Source organism: Jaculus jaculus, chromosome 4 (genome assembly GCF_020740685.1).
Source record: "Jaculus jaculus isolate mJacJac1 chromosome 4, mJacJac1.mat.Y.cur, whole genome shotgun sequence".
In the NCBI taxonomy this organism is placed as follows: Eukaryota; Metazoa; Chordata; class Mammalia; order Rodentia; family Dipodidae; genus Jaculus; species Jaculus jaculus.
Window position 1 is genome coordinate 38,834,800 of NC_059105.1, and position 22,685 is coordinate 38,857,484.

At 42.8% G+C, this 22,685-nt stretch overlaps 1 protein-coding gene across 1 annotated transcript in view; it reads left to right on the forward strand.

Moving 5' to 3' along the window:
* The window catches only part of Flacc1 (flagellum associated containing coiled-coil domains 1), a 31,414-nt gene extending 15,830 nt beyond the window's left edge, over window positions 1-15,584 (forward strand). The window contains exons 8-15 of the mRNA XM_045148187.1: window positions 1,794-1,891; window positions 3,217-3,269; window positions 4,974-5,073; window positions 7,909-8,012; window positions 13,107-13,169; window positions 13,800-13,889; window positions 14,397-14,506; window positions 15,455-15,584. Of these exons, the coding sequence (XP_045004122.1) occupies window positions 1,794-1,891; window positions 3,217-3,269; window positions 4,974-5,073; window positions 7,909-8,012; window positions 13,107-13,169; window positions 13,800-13,889; window positions 14,397-14,506; window positions 15,455-15,557 (721 nt within the window). The 3' untranslated portion in view covers window positions 15,558-15,584. The remainder of the gene's footprint in view (window positions 1-1,793; window positions 1,892-3,216; window positions 3,270-4,973; window positions 5,074-7,908; window positions 8,013-13,106; window positions 13,170-13,799; window positions 13,890-14,396; window positions 14,507-15,454) is intronic.
* The last annotated feature ends 7,101 nt before the right edge of the window (window positions 15,585-22,685 follow it).

The window sequence follows — 22,685 nt, forward strand, 5'->3', positions numbered from 1 at the left end:
CAGCAACTCAAAGCTGACTGCAACAGGCAGTGTGAACCTCCATATTCATGTACTCAACAACTGATCGCACAATCAGCCTATGCTCCGTCCACAGGTGCATGGGTAAAGAGATCGCTACCCTGCCGTTTGTCACATGATCAACTGGAGAACGTTATGCCGTGAAATAAGCCAGGCACAGACAGATAAATCCCACACGCTGTCCCTCATTTGGGGATCTAAAGCAATTGAACTCATAGAAAACAAAGAGTAGAAAGTAGTAACTGAGGCTGCAGGTTGGGAAGATGATGGTCAAAGGGTACAAAACCTCAGACAGGAGAAATCTGTTTTTCAAAGAAATGTGCAGGGCTTAGAATAGTTATTAATAGAGTACAGTTCATTTTAAGGTTGCTTAGGAGAGTAAACTTCAAATGTCCTCACCACAAAAGGGACCATAGACATGTCCACTAACTGATTTAACTGTTCCACACTGCATATTTCTAAATCATAGCATCACTTTCCTCCCAAATATCTACAATTGCAAATTATCATTTATTTAAAAAAAACAGAAATCCTGATGAAGATAGTACCTCTGTTGGCATAGAACCTCTTCAATATACATTTATTTATGTACTGATTTGATTTGATTTTTAGAGGTTTAAGTTTACAATAAAGTTGACTGGAAAGTATACAGAGTTTAGCCCACCCTCACTGCATTCAATATCCCCATCGAAATGACACTTGTGGCAGTTGATGAGCCTGCACTGGCAGATCATTATCACCCGCCAACATCACTTAGGGTTCACCCCGGTCTTGTCCATTCTAGATGTTTAGAGAAGATATATAGAGACATGTATGTGTTCACCGCCGCAGTGACATGCGGGGTAGTTTTACTGACTCCAAAGTCTGCCAGTCTCTGCTTTCTCATGCCTCCCCCTTCTTCAGTGCAACCTCTGGCAACCATCGGTCTTTTCACTGTGTCTAGTTTTGCCTTTTCCAGAATGTTGGAATAATAATGATAATGTATATAGCCTTTTCAGTTTGGCTTTTTTCACTCACTTATATATGGTTTTCTTTTACTTCTTTGTATAGCTTGGTGGCTCGTAGACACTTTCTTTTTATTTTTTACTTTTTTTTTTGAGGTAAGGTCTCACTTTAGTTGATGCTGACCTGGAATTCACTATAGAGTCTCAGGGTGGCCTCAAACTCATGGCGATCCTCCTAACTCTGCCTCCTGAGTGCTGGGATTAAAGGCGTGGGCCACCACACGCCCAGCTGACACTTTCTTTTTAACACTTCTTTTAAACATAGTCAACAGCTGCTCCTGGAATAGAGGCTAGACCTTGAGTTCTGAACTTATCTGGGTGAGTTGTGAACAAAGACTGTGGGCTGGGGAGATGGCTTAAGGTTAAAGGCACTTCCTTGCAAAGCCTACAGACTAGCTTTGATTGCCCAGGACTCATGTAAAGCGAGATGCACAAAGTAGTGCATGAATTTGGAGTTCATTTGCAACAGCAAAAGGCCCTGGCTTGCCCATTCTCTCTGTCTCTCACAAATAGGTAAAAAATTATTTTTTACAAAAAAGAAACCCACAAAGACTGTGTTGACTTTTAGAGAGAATCTATGGTCCTGTTCAAAGCAGTGGTTGTAGGAAACACGGGCACACTCACGTCTTTCTTGCTAGAAAGTAGGAGAACTCTTCAAGAAGTGAGGCTCCACATCCAGTGTGAAGGCAGAGCAGGAGGAAGGCACATGAGTGTGCTAGCTTGACTTTCGACTCCTTTTCACTGACTGTTGTGGCTTCCTGGGTCCCACAGGGAACTCAAGAAAGCTCACAAACTGGAGCTTGGGAAGCTAGAGAACAGCTACAAAGAAGCCTTGAAGGCTGAGAAGTCTGCTGTCCAGCAGAAACTAGGTACTGTTGGGCCTTGGTGAAGAGAATCTGGCAATGGGTGGAAGTCTGACTGTATCTAGGGCCTAGCAACAACCTTGGCAGTGGGCGGGCATGATCAGAGCTCCAAGCTCCAAGCTCCTTTTAAAGCTAAGGAGGGAGTAACTGAAAATGAACTTGAAAGACAAAGACTGTGTCTACCAATGACCTTCCTCTTTAGTCTTTCCACTGGGGAATTAAGGACAAAAATACTTGCCCTAGCTGGGTGTGGTAGCACACATCTTGAGTCCTAGCACTTGGGAGGCAGAGGTAGGAGGCTACCCTGAGACTACATAGTGAATGCCAGGTCATCCTGAGCATTCACTGTGAGGTAGAGTGAGACCCTACCTCAAAAAAAAAAAAAAAAAGCCTGCCCATACTAGTAAATTGAGAGTGTTCGAACCTTTAAAAAAATATTTTAAAACTTCAATTACTATTATTCTGCCAGTTTTCTCCCCTGTAAAATGACAGGATTTTATTACATTCTCACTGACGCGCTGTGATTGTATGACCACATAATAACCGCATAAGGGTCGTACCAGCCAAATGCCATTGCTCACAGTACCCTTGGGAAGAGCTGAGTGTGTACCCTTCAAAAGCTTGGTTTATAAACAAATCTCTACTGAGAAAAAGCAGAAGCTCTATAGCCCTCTTCCTTTGTTTTAATTTTGTAAAGAGATTATCTAGACTTGGCTCATTTTCCAATTTTCTAAAGAAAATATGTATAGTTTTCATAAACATTGAAAAAGAAAAAGTTAAAAAGAAAGAAAAGGAGGAAGTGCTACTGAAAGGAGAAGAGCAGATGCACCTAAGAGGTTTTGTTCCTCTTTTCCCCCCCACAGACAAACGGTGGCCCCTGGGGAGTTTAGAAAACAGAGCTGATCTGAACCGAGTTGGTGGACATGAAAATCCCTGAGAAGCATATTCATCAACAAAACACTGGCATTAAAACTCATCAGCAAATGCTGGCCCCTCCCTAGAGGTCCCTTGGTTCAGGAGATGAGGGTAGAGCCCAGTGTCTCATTCTAGCCTAGGCTGACCTGGAATTCACTATGTAGTCTCAGGGTGGCCTTGAACTCTTGGTGATCTTCCTACCTCTGTGGGCATGAGCCGCCATGCCTGGCTCGGTGTTAGAGTTCTTAATAAGCTTCTATCGTGAGTTGGGAATGGGAGGGAGGTTCATACAAAGGTTGCACCACTTAGGGGAGGACTCTGGGTAGGAAGGTGTACAGAGCAGCTCACATTTCAATCGAAAAATGTTTATGTCAGAGGCATAACAATGACCCTGTTGTTGCTTTCCTTCTGCCCAGAGGAGATGGGGAAAGAATACAAGTATTTGAAGAATATGTTTCATATGTACCAGGTGAGGTTCAGAGCTATGTGGTGGACTGTGAGAATGAGAGAAGCAAGGCTCTTTCCTGGCTGACAGTGGTGGGCTGAATCTAGAGCTCTAGAGACTCCAGCAGCCTTGGGCAAGAGCATTGCTAACAGTTTCCAGGAAGAAGCTGGCAACTTCTGTGTGTGACAGACCATCCTCCCAGACCTCAGAGAGGCCCACTGGAACACATGTTTACAGTTACATATTGTTTTCTTTTACTTCTTTGTGTAGCTTGGTGGCTATACAAACTGTTCACCGTTTTTTTTCAAAATAATTGAATAACCAACCATGTTAACAACAAAAAGAAATATCACTCACCACCCATGGGCAAGCTCTAAATATTTGTATGTTGTTAAAACTATCATTGGGATGCTGCTTTATCAAATCTGTGAATATTTTTGCATCCTCTTTGCATAGGGCATAGTAGGAGTCTTTCCATATTTTTTAATCACTAGATATTATCATAATGAAAAACATACGGGATTTTCACTATATTCCTCCCACTAACCATGTGCTGTTCTTGCTATAACAGGAAATCTCACTTTGAACACCTTTGTTTTTTTGTTTTCTGGGTTTTTTTTTTTTTTTTTTGCATTGGCATGTTGGGTCAACATGAATGGACATATTTAAATCCTGTGACAGATTTGGCCAAATTATCATCCAAAAGGCCTATATCACACCACACTACATAAGCTAAGAACAAACGTACTGTAGCTAGCCCAGAACAGAACCCATCCCTCAAATCAACAAACTTGATTAAGGGCCAGAATTAGAGCAGAACATTTTATGGGAGGAAGAGTCAAGTCTCAAGTCCCAAGAGCCCTCTTGATCCCAGGCAAGCAAGGATAGTTGGTCCCCCTGTCAAAGGCTAGACACTAACACCATCTCTGACATTCTATATCCTACTCAGTTTCAGTTTTGAGCTTCTATAACCCATTTTATGTATTTTTTATTTGAGACAGAGAGAGAGTAAGAAGTATTCCTTGGGCTGGAGGGACGGCTTAGTGGTTAAGGCACTTGCCTGTAAGGCCCAAGGACCCATGTTCAGCTCTCCAGATTCCATATAAGCCAGATGCACAAGATGACGCAAATGCCCAAGTTTGCACATGCACACAAGGGGGTGCTTGTGTCTGGAGTTCAGTTGCAGTGGCTGGAGGTCCTGGTATGCCACCTCTCTCTCTCTCTCTCTCTCTCTCATGAAAAAATACCAAAAAGTATTCCTTGATTTTATTTAAAAATAAAAGGCATCATAGAATCAAGCTAAAGAAGCATCAGGCTTATGACAAGATGAGCTACTCACACTTCCCAGATATACTTTGGGATTGCTTCATTGACCTCTATGGCAATGCAACTACCTACAAGTCATGAAGCAGATGAAGAAAAACCCCATCCAAGTAGCCACAGATAAGCAGTGATGTCCAGCTGGTGTGAATCCTCTGCTAAGCCCAATTCTAGCACAGCCATCACTCTGCATAGCTTGTCCTGCTGACCTCCACCAGCTCTCTGCTGAGCTAGGCTGAAATTCATCTCCCAGGCATCACCTGCAGAAGAGGGCCTCTCAGGGAGAGCCTGGTGAGGGGAGCACAGGTTCCCAGGGCTGGGCTGTGAGGGCCCTGGGGTGCACGCACACTCTCTGCAGTTCTCCCATGTTGGGACACTTGTCCTCATGGTGCCTTTGTGCCTCCACAGGACAGCATTCACGATGAAATGGAAGACAAGTGGTCACGGCGGAAGGCGGAGTGGGAGAAGGATGAGAAGTTGGAGCGGGAAAAGATCTTGCTACGACAAAGTGAGTGTGATGGAAACTCCCGGCTTTTTGACACGGGACCAGAGCGCTGCTATTAAGCTTGGCCTTGGCTGGAGGGAAAGGGCCTTGGGCTTACAAGGGTGACAGACCAGATGCTGAACTCCTGAATGGAAGGTGCCTAGAGGGAGAAAGAAAATAAAGGATACTTAAAAAATAAAAAAACAAACTTAATTTCAGACCTATGACCTAGAGTCTAAGCCTTATAGCCTGACAAATATCACAGCTTCCAAGTTTACCTATCATGCCTGTAACAAGGGTTGGGGCCACCAGAGGAATGTAGCCTTGGTATCTGGATATAGGTAATCCCAAAGTTAAAAGAGAAATTCTTGAATTAGAATTGGGAATATTAATTCATTCATTATTTGGGTTTTTTTTTTAATTTTAGAAAGAGAGAGAATTGGTATGCCAGGGCCCAGCCACTGCAGTTGAACTCCACACATAGGCGCCCCCTTGTGCACATGTGAGACCTTGCTCTTGCCTCACCTTTGTGTGACTGGTTTATGTGGGATCTGGAGACAGATTGAACATGGCTTCACAGGCAAGCGCCTTAATCGCAAAGCCATCTCTCCAGCCCTGACACATTCATTTTTGTGTGTCCATTACACCGGAAACCTCCATACCCCCTCGTCTTCCCAAGAGGAGCCATGTTTGATAAGTATTTAAATATTTCCAACACTTAACCTGGAGTTTGGGTTGTGCAAAGTACTACATAGCTACAGCTCCCACACTCCACTGAGCATCTTCAAAAAGGAGAGGTAAATTTGTAAAACACCTGTTTATCAGGTCTAGAGAAATAGTCAAATCTCTGCATATCTATCACACATCCTAGGCCAATCCTGTTCAACATTGTATTTAGTTGGGTCAAACCAAACCCAAAGGCTGCTGAGAAAGTCTTCTGCCCTCCTTGGGGGGCTCTGGCCCTGTGGATGGCATTAGGGTGCTGGTTTTACTGCTGGGAAGGAGATAAGGCACTGCTTCTAGTCAAGGCTGGGCCTAGAATCCTAGAGCCCCAGAAGCCTGGCCATCTGGCAGCCTCTCTAGCCACTCATGAACTCATGAATCCCTTGTTGCCAAAGTCAAAATTCAGGTGGAGCTATTATTTTGAAGAGCCAAAAGTTAGCTGCTCATCATGTAGCCCAAGCCAGACTTGCCTTGTGACCCCAGAGATGCCCACTCATCCCCAAAATCAGACTCTGGGGAACTTGTGCTTGCCCTTCCCTTCCCTCCTCCTGATTGGTACTGGAACTCCACTAGAAGATCTCCCAGACGTAGAAACAGTGTAAGCCTACTGACTGCCCAGGTTAGGCACAGAAAGAGTATGATCATGAACAGTCAGGCTGTCCAGGAGCTTTATTTTAAGATGAAGAACGCCCAAGATAGCAGAGTGCTCACTTCAACAGAGGGAATAAACCCAAAGCATTCACAAAGATACAAAATGGTTGGGTTGCTAAAGTGTTTGTTGCTGCAGAAAGAAGACCTGTGTTCAGAACCCCAGCACCCACACGAAAGTTAGGCACCATGGGGCACGCCTGTAATCCAATCCCTAGAAGTTTCTTGGCTAGCAGAATCAGTCAGCTTCAGGTTCAGTGACAGACCTTTCTTAAAAATAGGGTGGGGGCTGGAGAGATGGCTTGGTGGTTAAGCGCTTGCCTGTGAAGCCTAAGGACCCCTGCTTGAGGCTCGATTCCCCAGGACCCACGTTAGCCAGATGCACAAGGGGACACACACATGTGGAGTTCATTTGCAGTGGCTGGAGGCCCTGGTATGCCCATTCTCTCTCTCTCTCTCTCTCCCTCTTTCTCTCTCTGTCTATCACTCTCAAATAAATAAATATAAGTTTAAAAAACATTTAAAAAATAGGTGAGACTGGAGAGATGGAGTAGTGGTTAAGGTGCTGCCTGCAAAGCCAAAGGTCTGGAGTTTTTTTTTGCACAGGCTAGAGGCCCTAGCATGTCCATTCTCTCTCTGCCTCTATCTCCCTTTCTCCCCCTCTCTTTCTCTCTCTCAAATAAATAAATAAATAGGGTAGAGAGTGATTATGGAAGATACCAATGTTGATGAATGTAGCCTATACACACACACACACACACACACACACACACACACACACACATGTACATAGAGGCAACAATAAAAGAAATCACACACAAATGAATTAAGATGGGGCTGAAGAGATGGTTCAGTGGTTAAAGACAATTACTAGGGCTGGAGAGATGGCTTAGAGGTTAAAGCGCTTGCCTGTGAAGCCTAAGGACCCATGTTCAACTCTCCAGATCCTATGTAAGCTAGACGCACAAAGATGAGGCAAGGGCAAGGTTCCACATACCCACTAGGTGGCGCAAGCATCTGGAGTTCTATTGCAGTGGCTGCAGCCCTGGTGCAACAGTTCTCTCTCTAAAGAGAGAGAGAGAGAGAAAGAGAGATACTGATAGCCTGGGTCCTATTCACCAGTACCCATGTAAGTGGCACATCATCTTCAGTTCATTTGCAACTGCTGGAGACCCTGGCATGCCCATCCCTCCCCCCTCCCCTTCTCTGCTTACATATAAATTTTTTTTTTTAAAAAAAGAGCTAAAGCTAGGTCAAGCCTGGTGGCACACAAACCTTTACTCCCAGCACTCAGGAGACAGAGGTAGGAGGATCACTATGAGTGCAAGCATCACTTTGTGCATCTGGCTTTATGTGGGTACTGGGGAATTGAACCTAGGTCAAGTGCCTTAACTGCTGAGCAAACTCTCCAGCCCTCTTCTGGATTCCTTACTGGGCCTGCTCCTCCCCCACTCCCGCACATATAGAAGTGCGCTTTTTCTTCCACAGAATATAAGATGACAAAAAAGTTTGAACAAGAGTCAGAAGAAGAAAAGAAGAAACTAAATGAATCCTACAGTGCTGTGTTTGAGAACTTTGTTCGAGAGAAGGAGGTAACTGAGCTTGAAGCTTTTAATTGGTTGAAAGTGTAGTCCAGGGGACACTGCTGATTGGATAATGCATAGCTATTCATAAAGAAGAGTAACTTTCTATTTTTTTTTTTAAGTTTAGAGAGAGAGAGAGAGAGAATTGGCACACCAGGGCCTTGGCCACTATAATCAAACTCCAGACTCTTGCACCACCTAGTGGGCATGTGCAACTTTGTACTTGTCTCATCTTTGTGCATCTGGCTTATGTGGGATCTGGAGAGTCAAACATGGGTCCTTCGGCTTTGCAGGCAAACGCCTAAACCACTAAGCCATCTCTCTAGCCCAACAAGAGTGACTTTCTATGAATTAAAGTGTTAGAAAAGGTTATTTACTCTTTCTAGCCAATGAGAAAAGCAGATCTTGGGTGAAATTTTCCCAAACATATGGACATTTCCTAACCAAATATGAATAGAGTAAATAGGGCCAAACCAGTTGATACCACCAGATCTTTAAGCTTTTAGGTGTGTAAAGGTGTACCAGTAGGTAGAAGTGTCATTTCAGTGGGGGAAGCCAAACAACTGCTGTGTCAGCATCAGGGACAGAATAGCCCTGAAACGGCAGAACATCACCCCTAAATGTACAGACCACAGGCTTTCTTAGATCCCTGTGTCTTTTCTGTGTGAAATATAAGGGGTGTGTGTGTGTGTGTGTGTGTGTGTGTGTGTGTGTGTGTGTTACAGTATTTGGCATATTTTGAATATTTCATTCCTGTGTCCATTTCTAACTATTGTACTAAATTAGAATTTTATTTTCACCAGTAAAAGCTCATTTCTAATAATTTCTATCACAACTAAGCAAAACAACAGTGAGGACCCGAGGCATGCTCTGCACTGTGTGTAGGGGAGTGTTTCTGGTTTAGTCCTCTGAATAACATGTGCCGGTTCCTCTTGTGGCGGCGGATTGAGCTGCATACACCCACTTCTTCCTTTTCCTGTCATTTTTTCCACTGCTGCTGGCTGCGAGTGGGATCTCTCTCTCTCTCAATTTACTTAATAAAATGCACAGACATAAGTATAATGGACAAGTGTATACATCCATGTAAGCAACTCTCAACTCAAGATTTAGATCCTAGATTCTAGAACATTTCATTCATCAAGCAGTCATCATTAATGTTCCTTTTCCATTTAGCCCGTTTCCCCCAAACCTGTTCCCAGACAATCACTCTTACTCTTTTCTTTTTCTTTTCTTTTTTTTTTTTTTTTTTTGGTTTTCCAAGATAGGGTTTTACCCTAGCTAAGACTGACCTGGAATTCACTATGGAGTCTCAGGGTGGCCTGGAACTCACAGTGATCCTCCTACTTCTTCCTCCCAAGTGCTGGGATTAAAGGTGTGCGTCACCACCCCTGGCACAACCACTCTTTTTTATTTCTACCACCATAGGTGAGTTTTACTGCTATTTTTCCCAGGAAAACTGTTGGTTTTTTTTTTTTTTTTTTTTTTGGCGGGGCGGGGGGAAGGTATTATAGTATACTTTTAGTATAAGCTAAACACAAACACAGTTGCTAAATAGTCAGTTATCCTTAAAATATTGCGAGATAAACCTTGTAAGATTTGGCTAAAAATAAAAATGCAGAAAATACCTTCCTCAATTAACCCTATGAACAATGAGAAACGCAAAACACAAATGCAAAAATAGATACTTCTCAGCCTGAGCAAGAGTGAGATCCTACCTCAAAAAAATAAAACAACAATAAAAACCACCACTGTCTATGAACTCTATCCACTTGCTTTTCCATGTTTATAAATTTCTTTTTCTAAGAAAGGATGTTTTTTTGGAGGCATTTTCTACTTCTGTAACCTAAGCTGGTACAGCCAATGCTGACCATAAATTCCTGATCATCCTGCCTCCATTATCCCACTGCTAAGGCCACAGGTTGGCACTACCAAATCCAGAATGTCTTTATCTTTTTTAATTAAAAAAAATTATTTATTTGAGAGAGAGACTAAGAGAAAGTGGCAGACAGGGAGAGTGGGTATGGGTGCACCAGGGCTTCCTGCCACTGCAAATGAACTCCAGACCCATGTGACCTATTTATGTGGGTACTGGGGAATTGAACCCAGGTCGTCAAGCTTTGCAAGCAAGCACCTTTAACCACTGAGCAATCTCCCCATCCTGTCTTTCTTTCTTTTTTTTTTTTTAATTTTTATTTTATTTTTTATTTGAGAGCGACAGACACAGAGAGAAAGACAGATAGAGGGAGAGAGAGAGAATGGGCGCGCCAGGGCTTCCAGCCTCTGCAAACGAACTCCAGACGCGTGCGCCCCCTTGTGCATCTGGCTAACATGGGACCTGGTGAACCGAGCCTCGAACCGGGGTCCTTAAGCTTCACAGGCAAGCGCTTAACCGCTAAGCCATCTCTCCAGCCCCTGTCTTTCTTTTTTTAAATTAAATTATTTATTTATTTAAGGGAGAGAAAGAAAGAGGCAAATAGAGACAGAGAATGACCTACTAGGGCCTCTAGCCATTGAAAATGAACTCCAAATGCACGTGCCACCTTGTGCATCTGGCTTTATGTAGGTACTGGAGAAATGAACTCTGGTCCTAGACTTTGCAGTCAAACACCTTAACTGCTGAGCCATCTCTCCCGTCCCTACATTTTTCTTTCTATTGCTCAGGAGTATTTCTTTGAACAGATATCTCACAGTGAGTTTTTCTGGTTGCTGACCTTTTGGTTATTAACTTGTAAATGAAGTAACTCTAAACATTGTTGGACAAGCATTTTGTAGACAAAATGATCTTATTTCTCTTGGATATATGCCTGAGTGTTATATTACTTGGCACTAGGGAAGTATGAGTTTAACTTCGTAACAAATTGTTGAGCTATTTTCCAAAGTAGATGTATAGATATTCTTGGATCTTAAGTATGTGAGTTCTGATTGCCCACATCCTACACAGCAGTTAATATTGCCAATCCTTTAAATAATTTCTTTTTATTCATTTGCGTGTGTGTGTGTGTGTGTGTGTGTGTGTGTGTGTGTGTGTGTGCATGCACGCACCAAGGGTCTCTTGCTCTGCAACTGAATACCAGATACTTGCACCACTTTTTTAAAAAATTTTTTTGGTTTATTTTTATTTATTTATTTGAGAGCGACAGACAGAGAAAGAGGCAGATAGAGAGAGAAAGAATGGGCGTGCCGGGGCCTCCAGCCACTGCAGATGAATTCCAGATGCATGTGCCCCCTTGTGCATCCGGCTAACTTGGGTCCTGGGGAATCGAGCCTCGAACCGGGGTCCTTAGGCTTCACAAGCAAGTACTTAACCGCTAAGCCATCTCTCCAGCCCCTCGCACCACTTTTTGCATCCAGTTTACATGGATGGCTTGGGAATTAAACCTGGGCTTTGCAAGCAATTACCTTTAACCACTAAGCAATCTTCCTAGACCTAGTATTAATAAACTTTTAAAAAGTTTATTTATTTATTTGAGAGAGTAAGAGAGGGAAAGAGGCAGAGAGAGAGAGAGATTGAGGGAGAGAGAATGGGTGCACCAGGTCCCCCAGCCACTGCAAACTAACTCCAGACACATGTGCCACCTTGCGCATCTGGCTTACATAGGTTCTGGGGAATCGAACCAAGGTCCTTTGGCTTTGCAAGCAAACGCCTTAATTACTAAGCCATCTCTCCAGCCCCCAAACTCTTTAAAAAGATGTTTTATTTGTTTATTTGAGAAAGACAGAGACAGAAGGTGGGAGCTTGACAGGGTTTATAGCCATTGCAAATGAACTCCAGATGTATGAGCTGCCTTGTACATCTGGCTTATATGGATTCTGAGGAATCAAACCTGGGTCCTTAGCTTTGCAAGCAAGTGCTTTAACTGCTAAGCCATTGCTCTAGCCCTATTACCAAACTTTTAATTGTGGCCATTCAAGTGGCATTTCATTTTTGCCTTAGTTTCCCTGGTGACCAATTATATTGGACAATTCTTCAGATGTGCATTGAACCATTGATGCATCTTTCATATTATGTCTGCTCAAGTCTTTTGGCATTTGAATAAAATGAAAATATGAATTCATTCTCAAATTTGCATTTTCATTTTGCAAATGTGATCTTTCAATATTTATTTATTTATTTTTGAGATAGGATCTTGCTCTAGCCTAGGCTGACCTGGATTTCACTGTGTAGTCTCAGGGTGGCCTTGCACTCACAGAAATCCTCCTACTTTGGCCTCCTGAGTGCTAGAATTAAAGGCACCACCATGCCTTGCCAAATTTTTCTTTTTGAATAAAGGAAACTGATCAATATTTTCCTTTTATGACTAAAAGTCTCTTATAGCAGGACATGGTGGCTTATGTCTTTAATCTCAGCACTAGGAAGGCTGAGGTAGAAAGATTACTGTGAGCTCAAGGCTAGCCTGGGCTACAGAGTGAGTCCCAGGTCAGAGTGAGACCCTGCTTCAAATGAACAAACAAAATAAAAAGTCTTTTACATCCTCTCTACAATATATTTGCCTATTATAAGACCACAAAATATATTCCATTTTTAGAAGCTTTATGATTTTAGCATTTCTGATTCTATGATCCATCTTGAATAGTTTTTGTGTGGAGTGAGGCAGAGGTCCATATGCTGTAGTTCCTATACCATTTTTTGAGAAAACAAACACTTCTCTTTCTTCACTGCATTGTCTTGATGTCTGAGGTGAGGCTCAGAGTCTCTGTTCTGCCCTGCTTGACTGTTTGCACGTTGTCTTAACTGCTGTAGCTTGAAACCAGGTAGTAAAGATTGTCTGACTCTGCTATTGCTTTTCAAGACAATTCTGGATTTCTTCATCTTCCTGTTTTCCCTCAGGCTGCTTGGTAAGCATGCTACCATTGAGCTACACTCCCTAGCCCAAGTTCTGAATTCTTAACAGTATTGCGTCTGTACACTGACTTAGGAAAGGTTTTCACTAAAGTATAATTTTTCATAAGATTTTCCTCATTAAACTTCAAAATTCCATCTCCTCGTTTTATAATGTGTAAGCTTTAATGAATATTATATTCCAAACAAACAGGCTTCTTGCTATTCTGAAAGAAGACCCAAGACTACAGGGTTGACCTTTTTCCAAATAAAATTATTTTTAGGAGCTCATGAAGCAACATGAAAATGACACCTTACAACTAAAGGAGTTGAAAAAGACCAAAGAGGTGAGCTTTCTCATTGTTCTCTGCGGACCTACTGTCCTGGAAATACATCAGGAAAATATGCACTTTCAGTAAGTGGGGTCTCTTTCAAAGATTTGAACAAATATATCAGTAGTAGGCTGTGTGATCACCAATGTGGAAAATCTGTATCTAGCAAGGTCTAAACCACAGAAGGAGCTAGAATTCTAAAATATCACGTTCTTCCTGAAAAGTCCACGCTCCTTTGTGGAACTTTGTCTCCAAGCCTCGCATGAAAACACTGGCTGTACCTCACTCGTAAGGGCTTCTGCAAGGGACTCTTGTGCGGGGACACCCCTGAACAGTTTGCATAGACAGTTGAAGAGATACTATTTAAACCCACAAAGAGCCTGTGGCTCCTTCACTGAGAATTTCATTGGATCCAAAGTGGATATCTGGGGGAAAGTTTGGCCATTTGAACAACATCATCACCAAGTCCTGAGGGTTTACAGAGCCCTGGCTCTGATCCTCAGTGCCGCATCCCCCATGCATGGTGTGCACATGGATAGTCTCAGATCTCAGGAGTGGAGGCAAGTTCCCTAAAGAAGAGAATAGTCCCTTCTTCTCTTCTGTCTCATCAGCACAGTGTCCTGAGACCTGTTTCTTCTTGTACAGATTCTGGAGGAAGAGTTGCAAGCACAAGCCACTATTCTGGAGTCACTTAACACAAACCTCTACCACACCCAGATGGAACTCCAGAAAGAGGTGAAAGTCTCGGTTGGAATGAGGATGGAGCTGGCTGTGTTCCTCTGCTCTACAGCGTCACCCCAATGGCTCTGGAGGAGACAGCTATTAGAATTTATGTCTTGGGACTGAGCAGGCAGCTCAGCACATTAAGTGCTGGCTACAAAAGCATTAGGACCCGAGTTTGTGTTTAGTTTCAGCCCTCCACTCTACCAGCTGAGCTATCTATCGAAGGGTACACAGGACCTGAGTTTGGATTTCCAGCCCCCACATAAAATGCTAGGCTTGGAAGCCTGCGCCTATAATCCCAGGGCTGGGAGGTAGAGGTACCAGGATCCCTAAGACCTGCTCCCTAGCTGGGCTAGCCAACCCGGGGAGCTCTGGTCTAGCAAGAGGCCCTGTCCCCAAGACTAAGGTGGAGAGCAACTGAGGAAGACAGCCGTGTCAACTTCTGCCCCCCAACACATGTGTACCAGCAGGCACACATACATGTACCCCACAAACATGTCAAAAAATTATGTCTTTCAGAAAACTATGGTGGGTAATTTGGAGAAAATGTACCAGAGCAAGCTTGCTGAAGCTGAGGAAAAGTACAAGCACACCATACAGATCCTGACCGAAGAAAACAACAGCCTAAGGTGTGAATGCTCTTTCTCAAGCAAAAGAAGGCCTTTAGGAGTGGGCAGCGTGGAGGGCAGGGATGGTTCAAGAAGATAAACGAGGCACTCCCCACATCTGTCAGGGTACAGCACTTTCACTTTCAGAAGGTGGTATGTTTGTTACAGGGCCTGGACACACACCTATAGGGGTAAATTGTTCACTTGTGGTAGGCAGTTTGTTTGGGATGTGTCTAAACTTCTCTCTCTTTCCTGGGTCAGTTTTGATGCAAAACAACACAGGAAACTTACCTGTGAATTTCTGAACTTGTTCACTCTATGAGTGAGTGTTGGTTTTTTGTTTTTTTTTTCCCAAATAAGTGTTTTCCCTGCGAGTTCTCAGTCGTTTCAGTGTTAGCGGTTTTTACCCCCAGATGCAGGTGCTTTTAGTGCCCATGGGAACCAACATCAGTCCAGAAATTATACTGTTTCCTGAAAGCACTTCTTAAATCTTTAAGCTGGAATTTGATCAGTACTTCTTTTTTTTTTTTAACAGTAAACACAGATTTTTAAAAAAAAAATTTTTTTGTTCATTTTTTATTAATTTATTTGAGAGTGACAGAGAGAGAGAAAGAGACAGAGAGAGAGAGATTGAGAACGGGCGTGCCAGGGCCTCCAGCCACTGCAAACGAACTCCAGACGCGTGCGCCCCCTTGTGCATCTGGCTAATGTGGGACCTGGGGAACCGAGCCTCGAACCGGGGTCCTTAGGCTTCACAGGCAAGCACTTAACCGCTAAGCCATCTCTCCAGCCCCTCACTGGAAACTTTTATAGCCCAAATACCATATCTCACCAGATTAATCCCTGCAAGCAATCAAAGTAGCTTTTCCTTAGGAAGGAAGAAAGCTCTGTTTCTCTGTCTGAATATCCCAAATATCTTGTACCTTTTTCTACCCTGTGGTCTATAGAGCTGCATCTTTCTTTTTCCAGGGAAAAATTAGCTGCCAAGAATGAAGAAACTCGTGGAGACAGTTCTGCCAGGCTGACCTCCGCCTGTGAGTCTGACATTCAGGAGAGCAAGCAGCATGAATGAAGCGTAGTCCTCCGGAGCTGAAGAGCGCAGCCGCGCTGGTACTGTGGGCGTCAGGAGCGCCTGCACAGCTTGCTTGAGAAATGCATATGAACAGTTGAGTTATCGGATTGTTCTGACTCTATTTTTGTCTCTTCACAATTTGATTTCTGCTGAATGGTTGGAAATGTTTGAATTTTTATCTCAATTGTATCTTAACTCTTCTTTGAAAACGGGTGTTCTCTACACTAGAGCTGGCCCTTCGGTGGGCTCCGACCTGTTTTCTACTATTACAGACTTTATTGACACTGATTTGAGGACCTGTTGAATGTTGCCTGCATTTGGGGGTGCTCCTTTTGTCCCTCTGGTACATATAGTTAACAAGACAGATAATTCATGGATTTGATTCCAAAACTTTCCTCTCTCATATGTCGTCTCCCCTAGCCTATGACTTAGGGAGTGCCTGGCAGCTCTTGCTACTTTTTTCTAAGCCATCACAAGAAATCAAATTCCCACAGAGCAGGCAACATAAACATGGAGATGGGCTGGACATGGGGAAAACAGTCACAAGCACAGTGACACACGGCCACTGAGCACAGTGTGGTAGAAGGAATTGGAGGGAGGACTGTGGGGGGTGGGTGAGCTCAGAGTCACACCTCTGTCCAATACACTTCTCAGAGTCACTTCAATGTTGCCTTTCCCACATGGGATCAGTGCTTCAGGCATTCTAAATTTTCAAAAGAAGATATTCTGGTTTTTATGTGATAGCACTCAATTTTCAAATGTTGACAACAATCATTAAAAATATAACAGTGGCCAGGCGTGGTGGCGCACGCCTTTAATCCCAGTACTTGGGAGGCAGAGGTAGGAGGATCGCCGTGAGTTCGAGGCCACCCTGAGACTACAGAGTTAATTCCAGGTCAGCCTGGACCAGAGTGAGACCCTACCTCGAAAACCCCCAAAAAAAAAAAAAAAAAAAAAAAAAAAAAAAAAATATATATATATATATATATATATATATATATATATATATATATATATATAAAAAACAGTGGAGGGCTGGAGAGATGGCTCAGTGGTTAAGGCACTTGCCTACAAAGACTAATGACCTGGGTTTGGTTTCCCAGTACACACGTAAAGCCAGATGCACAAAGTGGAGCATGTGTCTGGAATTGGTAGCAGTTAGAGGCTCCAGTGTGCTCTCTCTTTCTCTTTCTCTCTCCTTGCAAATAAATAACATTACACACACACACACACACACACACACACACACACACACACATATATATATATATGTATCTCAGGGAGCAACATTAGAACTTGGATGCTTTCTACTTGGGAAGATGCCATTTGTAACACCAACAAAAACTAGGGAAAAAAAAAAGCAAAGACAAACAAAAGAATTTTGAAGGAACCTAGAGACAGTAAGATAAGATTATATTTTATTTTTATTTTGTAAGAGTGAGAGCAAGAGAGAATTGGCACACTAAGGCCTCCAGCCACTGCAATCAAATTCTAGACACATGTGCCATCTTGTGCGCATGACCTTGTGCACTTGCATCGCCTTGTCTGTGGGATCTGGAAAATGGAACATGGGTCCTGAGGCTTTGCAGGCAAGCGCCGGAACCACTAAGCCAACTTTCCAGCTCATATTATATTTTATCTTTTTTAAACTCAGCTTTTTTCCTCCTCTCACTGACAGTTTAGAGGTTGGGAAAAAAAATGTAAAATGATGCTGTTAGGAGGAAGTCAGTAAAATCTATAGTGACAGACAATTCCAGAGGACCAACAACTCAATTTAAAAAAAAAATTACATGAAAAAGATGGACATGGTGGCTCAAGTCTTTAATCTAGTACTCAGGGGACTGAAGTAGGAGGAATGCTATGAGTTTGAGTCAACCTGGGCTACAGTGTGAATTCCAGGTCATCCTGGGCAAGACTCTGCCTCAACCAAAAAAAAAAGGAAGAAGAAGAAGGAAAGAAAACTTGAAAAATAGAAAAGCCTGTAGATTAAAATAAAGCTCGAGGTAACAAAAAAATGCAAGATAGAGAGCTTTTTGGATACTGATACATACCTGGATACTTGGATACTGATACATACCTGATATTAAAGGTGTTTCTGCTATCTTAAACTGTCTCATCTTTAGACACATTTGGGTATATCTCTAAAACATACAGACAAGCAAGAAATTGCAGAAGACACTAGAAAGTGGAGAAACATCCCTTGTTCCTGGATTGGAAGAATCAATATTGTGAAAATGGCAATCTTACCAAAAGCAATCTACACATTTAATGCAATCCCTATCAAAATTCCAAAGGCATTCTTCATGGAAATAGAAAAAACAATCCAAAAATTCATTTGGAATCACAAAAAACCTAGAATATCTAAAATAATACTGAGCAACAAAAGTAAGGCTGGTGGTATCACCATACCTGATTTTAACCTATACTACAGAGCCATAGTAACAAAAACAGCATGGTACTGGCACAAAAACAGACATGTAGATCAGTGGAACAGAATAGAAGACCCAGATGTAAGTCCAGGTAGCTATAGCCACCTGATATTCGATAAAAATGCCAAAAATACTCATTGGAGAAAAGACAGCCTCTTCAGCAAATGGTGTTGGGAAAACTGGATATATATCTGCAGAAGGATGAAAATAGATTCTTCTCTCTCTCCATGCACAAGAATTAAGTCCAAATGGATTAAAGACTTTAACATCAAACCTGAAACTCTGAAACTGCTAGAGGAAAAAGTAGGGGAAACCCTTCAATATATTGGTCTTGGCAAAGACTTTCTGAATACAACCCCAATTGCTCAGGCAATAAAACTACGGATTAATCACTGGAACCTCATGAAATTACAAAGATTTTGCTCTGCAAAGGACACAGTGAAAAAAGCAAAGAGGCAACCTACAGAATGGGAAAAAAATCTTTGCCAGCTATATATCTGATAGAGGATTAATATCTAGGATATACAAAGAACTCAAAAAGTTAAATAATAAGGAATCAAACAAGCCAATCAAAAAATGGGCTATGGAGCTAAATAGAGCTTTCTCAAAGGAAAAAATATGAATAGCATATAAGCATTTAAAAAATGTTCTACGTCACTAGTCATCAGGGAAATGCAGATTAAAACTACATTGAGATTCCATCTCACTCCTGTCAGATTGGCAACCATCATGAAAACAAATGATCATAAATGCTGATGGTGATGTGGAAAAAGAAGAATCTTCTACACCGCTGGTGGGAATACAATCTGGTCCAGCCATTGTGGAAATCAGTGTGGAGGTTCCTAAAACAGCTAAAGATTGCTCTTCCATGTGACCCAGCTATAGCACTCCTAGGCATATATCCTAAGGACTCATCTCATTTCCTTAGAAGTACGTGCTCAACCATGTTTACTGCTGCTCAATTTTTAATAGCTGGGAAATGGAGCCCGCCTAGATGTCCCTCAACTGATGAGTGGATAATGAAGGTGTGGCACATTTATACAATGGAGTTCTACTCAGTGGTAAAGAAAAATGAAGTTATGAAATTTGCAGAAAAATGGATGGATCTGGAAAGGATTATACTAAGTGAGGTAACCCAGGCCCAGAAAGCCAAGTGGCACATGTTCTCCCTCATATGTGGATCCTAGCTACAGATGATTGGGCTTCTGCGTGAGAAGGAAAATACTTAGTAGCAGAGGCCAGTAAGTTAAAAAGGAGACATAAAGGGAAGAGAAAGGAAGAGAGGAGGGTACTTAATAGGTTGGTATTGTATATATTGATTGAGATGGGGAGGTAATATGATGAAGAATGGAATTTCAAAGGGGAAGGTGTAGGGGGGGGAGGTATTACCATGGGATATTTTTTATAATTATGGAAAATGTTAATAAAAAATGTGAAAAATAAAATAAAATAAAATAAAATATACAGACATGAACATATTTTGCCTGCAATGGGACTCAACCCAATTCCCTGTTGGCAGGCAGGTAGGGACTTGGGTAAACAGGACTCACTCCAAGGCAGCTGTTGAAGTTAGAGGAAGGGGACACCTGGATTCGTCATACTGGTACCATTTTCTTTATTTTTGTGTATTTGTGAGAATTTCCACAATAAAACTTTTTGAGCTGAGTTTTGTTTAGCTACTATTATACTATAAAACATCATTTTTTTCTCTCTCTTATGAAGACTTCCAGATTTTCTGATGGACCATTGACTAGTACAATAACTCCTATTAGTTTCTTAGAAATTGACAAAGGAAAATAATTTTTATCTTTTTCTTTCAGATTCTGAAAACCCTGTCACCTGATTTATTTCTGGAGAAGGATAAAGGGAAAAGAAAAATATTCACTTAATTTGATTGGCAGCTACATTTGAAGTAAGAGTAGCAATAGTTTAGGCCTTTGGCTTTCTCTGGTCTATAAGGGAAAACTTCCTTGCCTGAACATTTAAAAGTTCAATTTTTCCCTAGTGCAAGACCATCCATTTTGCTAGGATAAAAGAATAAAGAAAGGGCTGGCGAGATGGCTTAGCAGTTAAGGCACTTGCCTACAAAGCCAAAGGACCAAGGTTTGATTCCCCAGGACCCACGTTAGCCAGATGCACAAGGTGGCACATGCATCTGGAGTTCTTTTGCAGTGGCTGGAGGCCCTGGTGTGCCCAGTCTGTCTCTCTCTCTCTTGCCCTCAAATAAATAAATAAAAATAAAATATTTTTTTAAAAACTGTACTGTGGTGGGTAGTTAAAAAATAAAAAAAGAAAGCAGGGCATGGTGGTTCACGCCTTTAATCCCAGCACCGGGGAGGCAGAGGTAGGAGGATCGCTGTGAGTTTGAGGCAGCCCTGAGACTCCATAGTTAATTCCAGGTCAGCCTGGACCAGAGTGAGACCCTACCTCGGAAAAAAAAAAAAAAAAAAAAGAATTCCAGGTTGACAGTATTAAAAAAAAAAAAAGAGCCAGGTGTGGTGGCGCACACCTTTAATCCCAGCACTGGGGAGGCAGAGGTAGGAGGATTGCTGTGAGTTCGAGGCCACCCTGAGTCTCCAGAGTGAATTCCGGGTCAGCCTGGGCTAGAGTGAGACCCTACCTCAAAAAAAAAAAAAAAAAAAGAAGAATAAAGAATAAAGAAAAACAATAGCAGCAAATGGGGTTTAACACAGAACATGGGGCTGGTTTTCTCCTTTCAAAATGGAAATTTCTACATTGACGTTTATCTGTCATATTTAATGTTACATTTTCTCTTGATTCAATCTTTCTACCGCCTTTACTAGAGCGCCAGGAACCCAAACAGCAAGTGCAATACTCATCAGACATAAAGCCAGCCACCCCTTCCAAACCATATCTGATCACTAGTGGACTGAGTAGACTCAAAGCTACCCCGAGGTCGGGCTAGGGGAAGGGATGGGAAACTATAGGTGGGCTCTCAGAGAGAAGGGAAGCTGCCGTGGCCAGCCTCAAACCACGCAACTCTGCGCGCTGGGTCGGGAGGACTTGAGTACCCTGGACCCTGCACAGGCTGCAGCGCCAGTCTGGGTTGGTATACTGAACGGTAGGCTGCAACCGTTCCATACACTTGCCCTTTAATCCAGGAGAGTCTTTTTTTTTTTAATTTAATTTTTATTAACATTTTCCATGATTATAAAATATATCCCATGGTAATTCCCTCCTTCCCCACCCCCACACTTTCCCGTTTGAAATTCCATTCTCCATCATATTACGTCCCCATTACAATCATTGTAATTACATATATACAATATCAACCTATTAAGTATCCTCCTCCCTTCCTTTCTCCACCCTTTATGTCTCCTTTTCAACTTACTGGCCTCTGCTACAGGAGAGTCTTTTTTGAACTTGAATTCCCACATTGATTCCTGACTGATCCAAAAAAAAAATCTTTCTGCACCAGAAAAGAAAGCACTTGGAATTCTTTACGGCGCTGGGAGTGCTTTCTGGGATGGCTGGGTTCTTGGGGACTCTGCTCAGGTGCTTGGTGCAGAGATCGGATCGCACAGGCCCGGGGACACTGTGGGCACAGGCACCGCAGGCACAGAAGTGCCTTCCGCACAACCTGGTCCAAAACGCAGCAGTGCGCGTGACAATCCAGGCACTTACAAATCAAGGAGAAATCAAAAAACGTCCTCAGGGTGGATGTAGGAGGCCAACAGCAGCCAAATATCCATGGGATTCTCTTCTCCTCCAGTCGGGGTCACTGGACCCAAGCATGCGTCGTGGGTAAGGCTGGCCCCGCCGGTCCGCTCTGAGAGCCGAGAGCCGGCTCCGCCAGGCTCCGACCGAGGCCCTTCCATACCCAAAGCGCTGCTCCCGCGGTAACTTAGGATCCATTTTTACTTCTTTGTTTGATTTTGAGACAGGATCTCGTGTAGCTCAGGCTGCCTTAAACTCATGTAGCTATGGATGACTTTGGCTCTTCATCTTCCTGTCTCTCTCCTAAATGCTAGGGTTAAAGGTATGCGCCGATATAGCCAGCTTCATGTTTGGTTAGTATTACTTTTTTTTATGTAGGATCTCACTCCAACCCAGGCTGGCCTTACACCCACTCCTACTTCTGACTCCAAAATGCTAGCATTAAAAGTGTGCACTAAGGGCTGGAGAGATGGCTTAGTGGTTAAGCGCTTGCCTGTGAAGCCTAAGAACCCTGGTTCGAGGCTCAGTTCCCCAGGACCCACATTAGCCAGATGCACAAGGTGGCGCACGCGTCTGGAGTTCATTTGCAGTGGCTGGAGACCCTGGCGCGCCCATTCTCTCTCTATCTGCCTCTTTCTCTCTGTGTCACTTTCAAATAAATAAAAATAAAAAGGTTTTAAGAAAAAAAAAAAGTGTGCACTACCAGGCTGGAGAATGGCATAGCAGTTAAGTGCTTGCCTGTGAAGCCTAAGGACCCCAGTTGGAGGCTTGATTCCCCAGGACCCACGTTAGCCAGATACACAAGGGGACACACGCATCTGGAGTTCGTTTGCAGTGGCTGGAGCCATGGAGTGCCCATTCTCCCCCCCTCTCTCTCTCTGCCTCGTTCTCTCTCTGTCTGTTGCTCTCAAATTAAAAAAAAAAAGTGTGCCCTACCACACCAGGATTTTACTTTTTAAAAAAAATATTTATTTATTTATTTGCAAGCAGAGAAAGAAGAGAGATGACACAGAGAATGGCT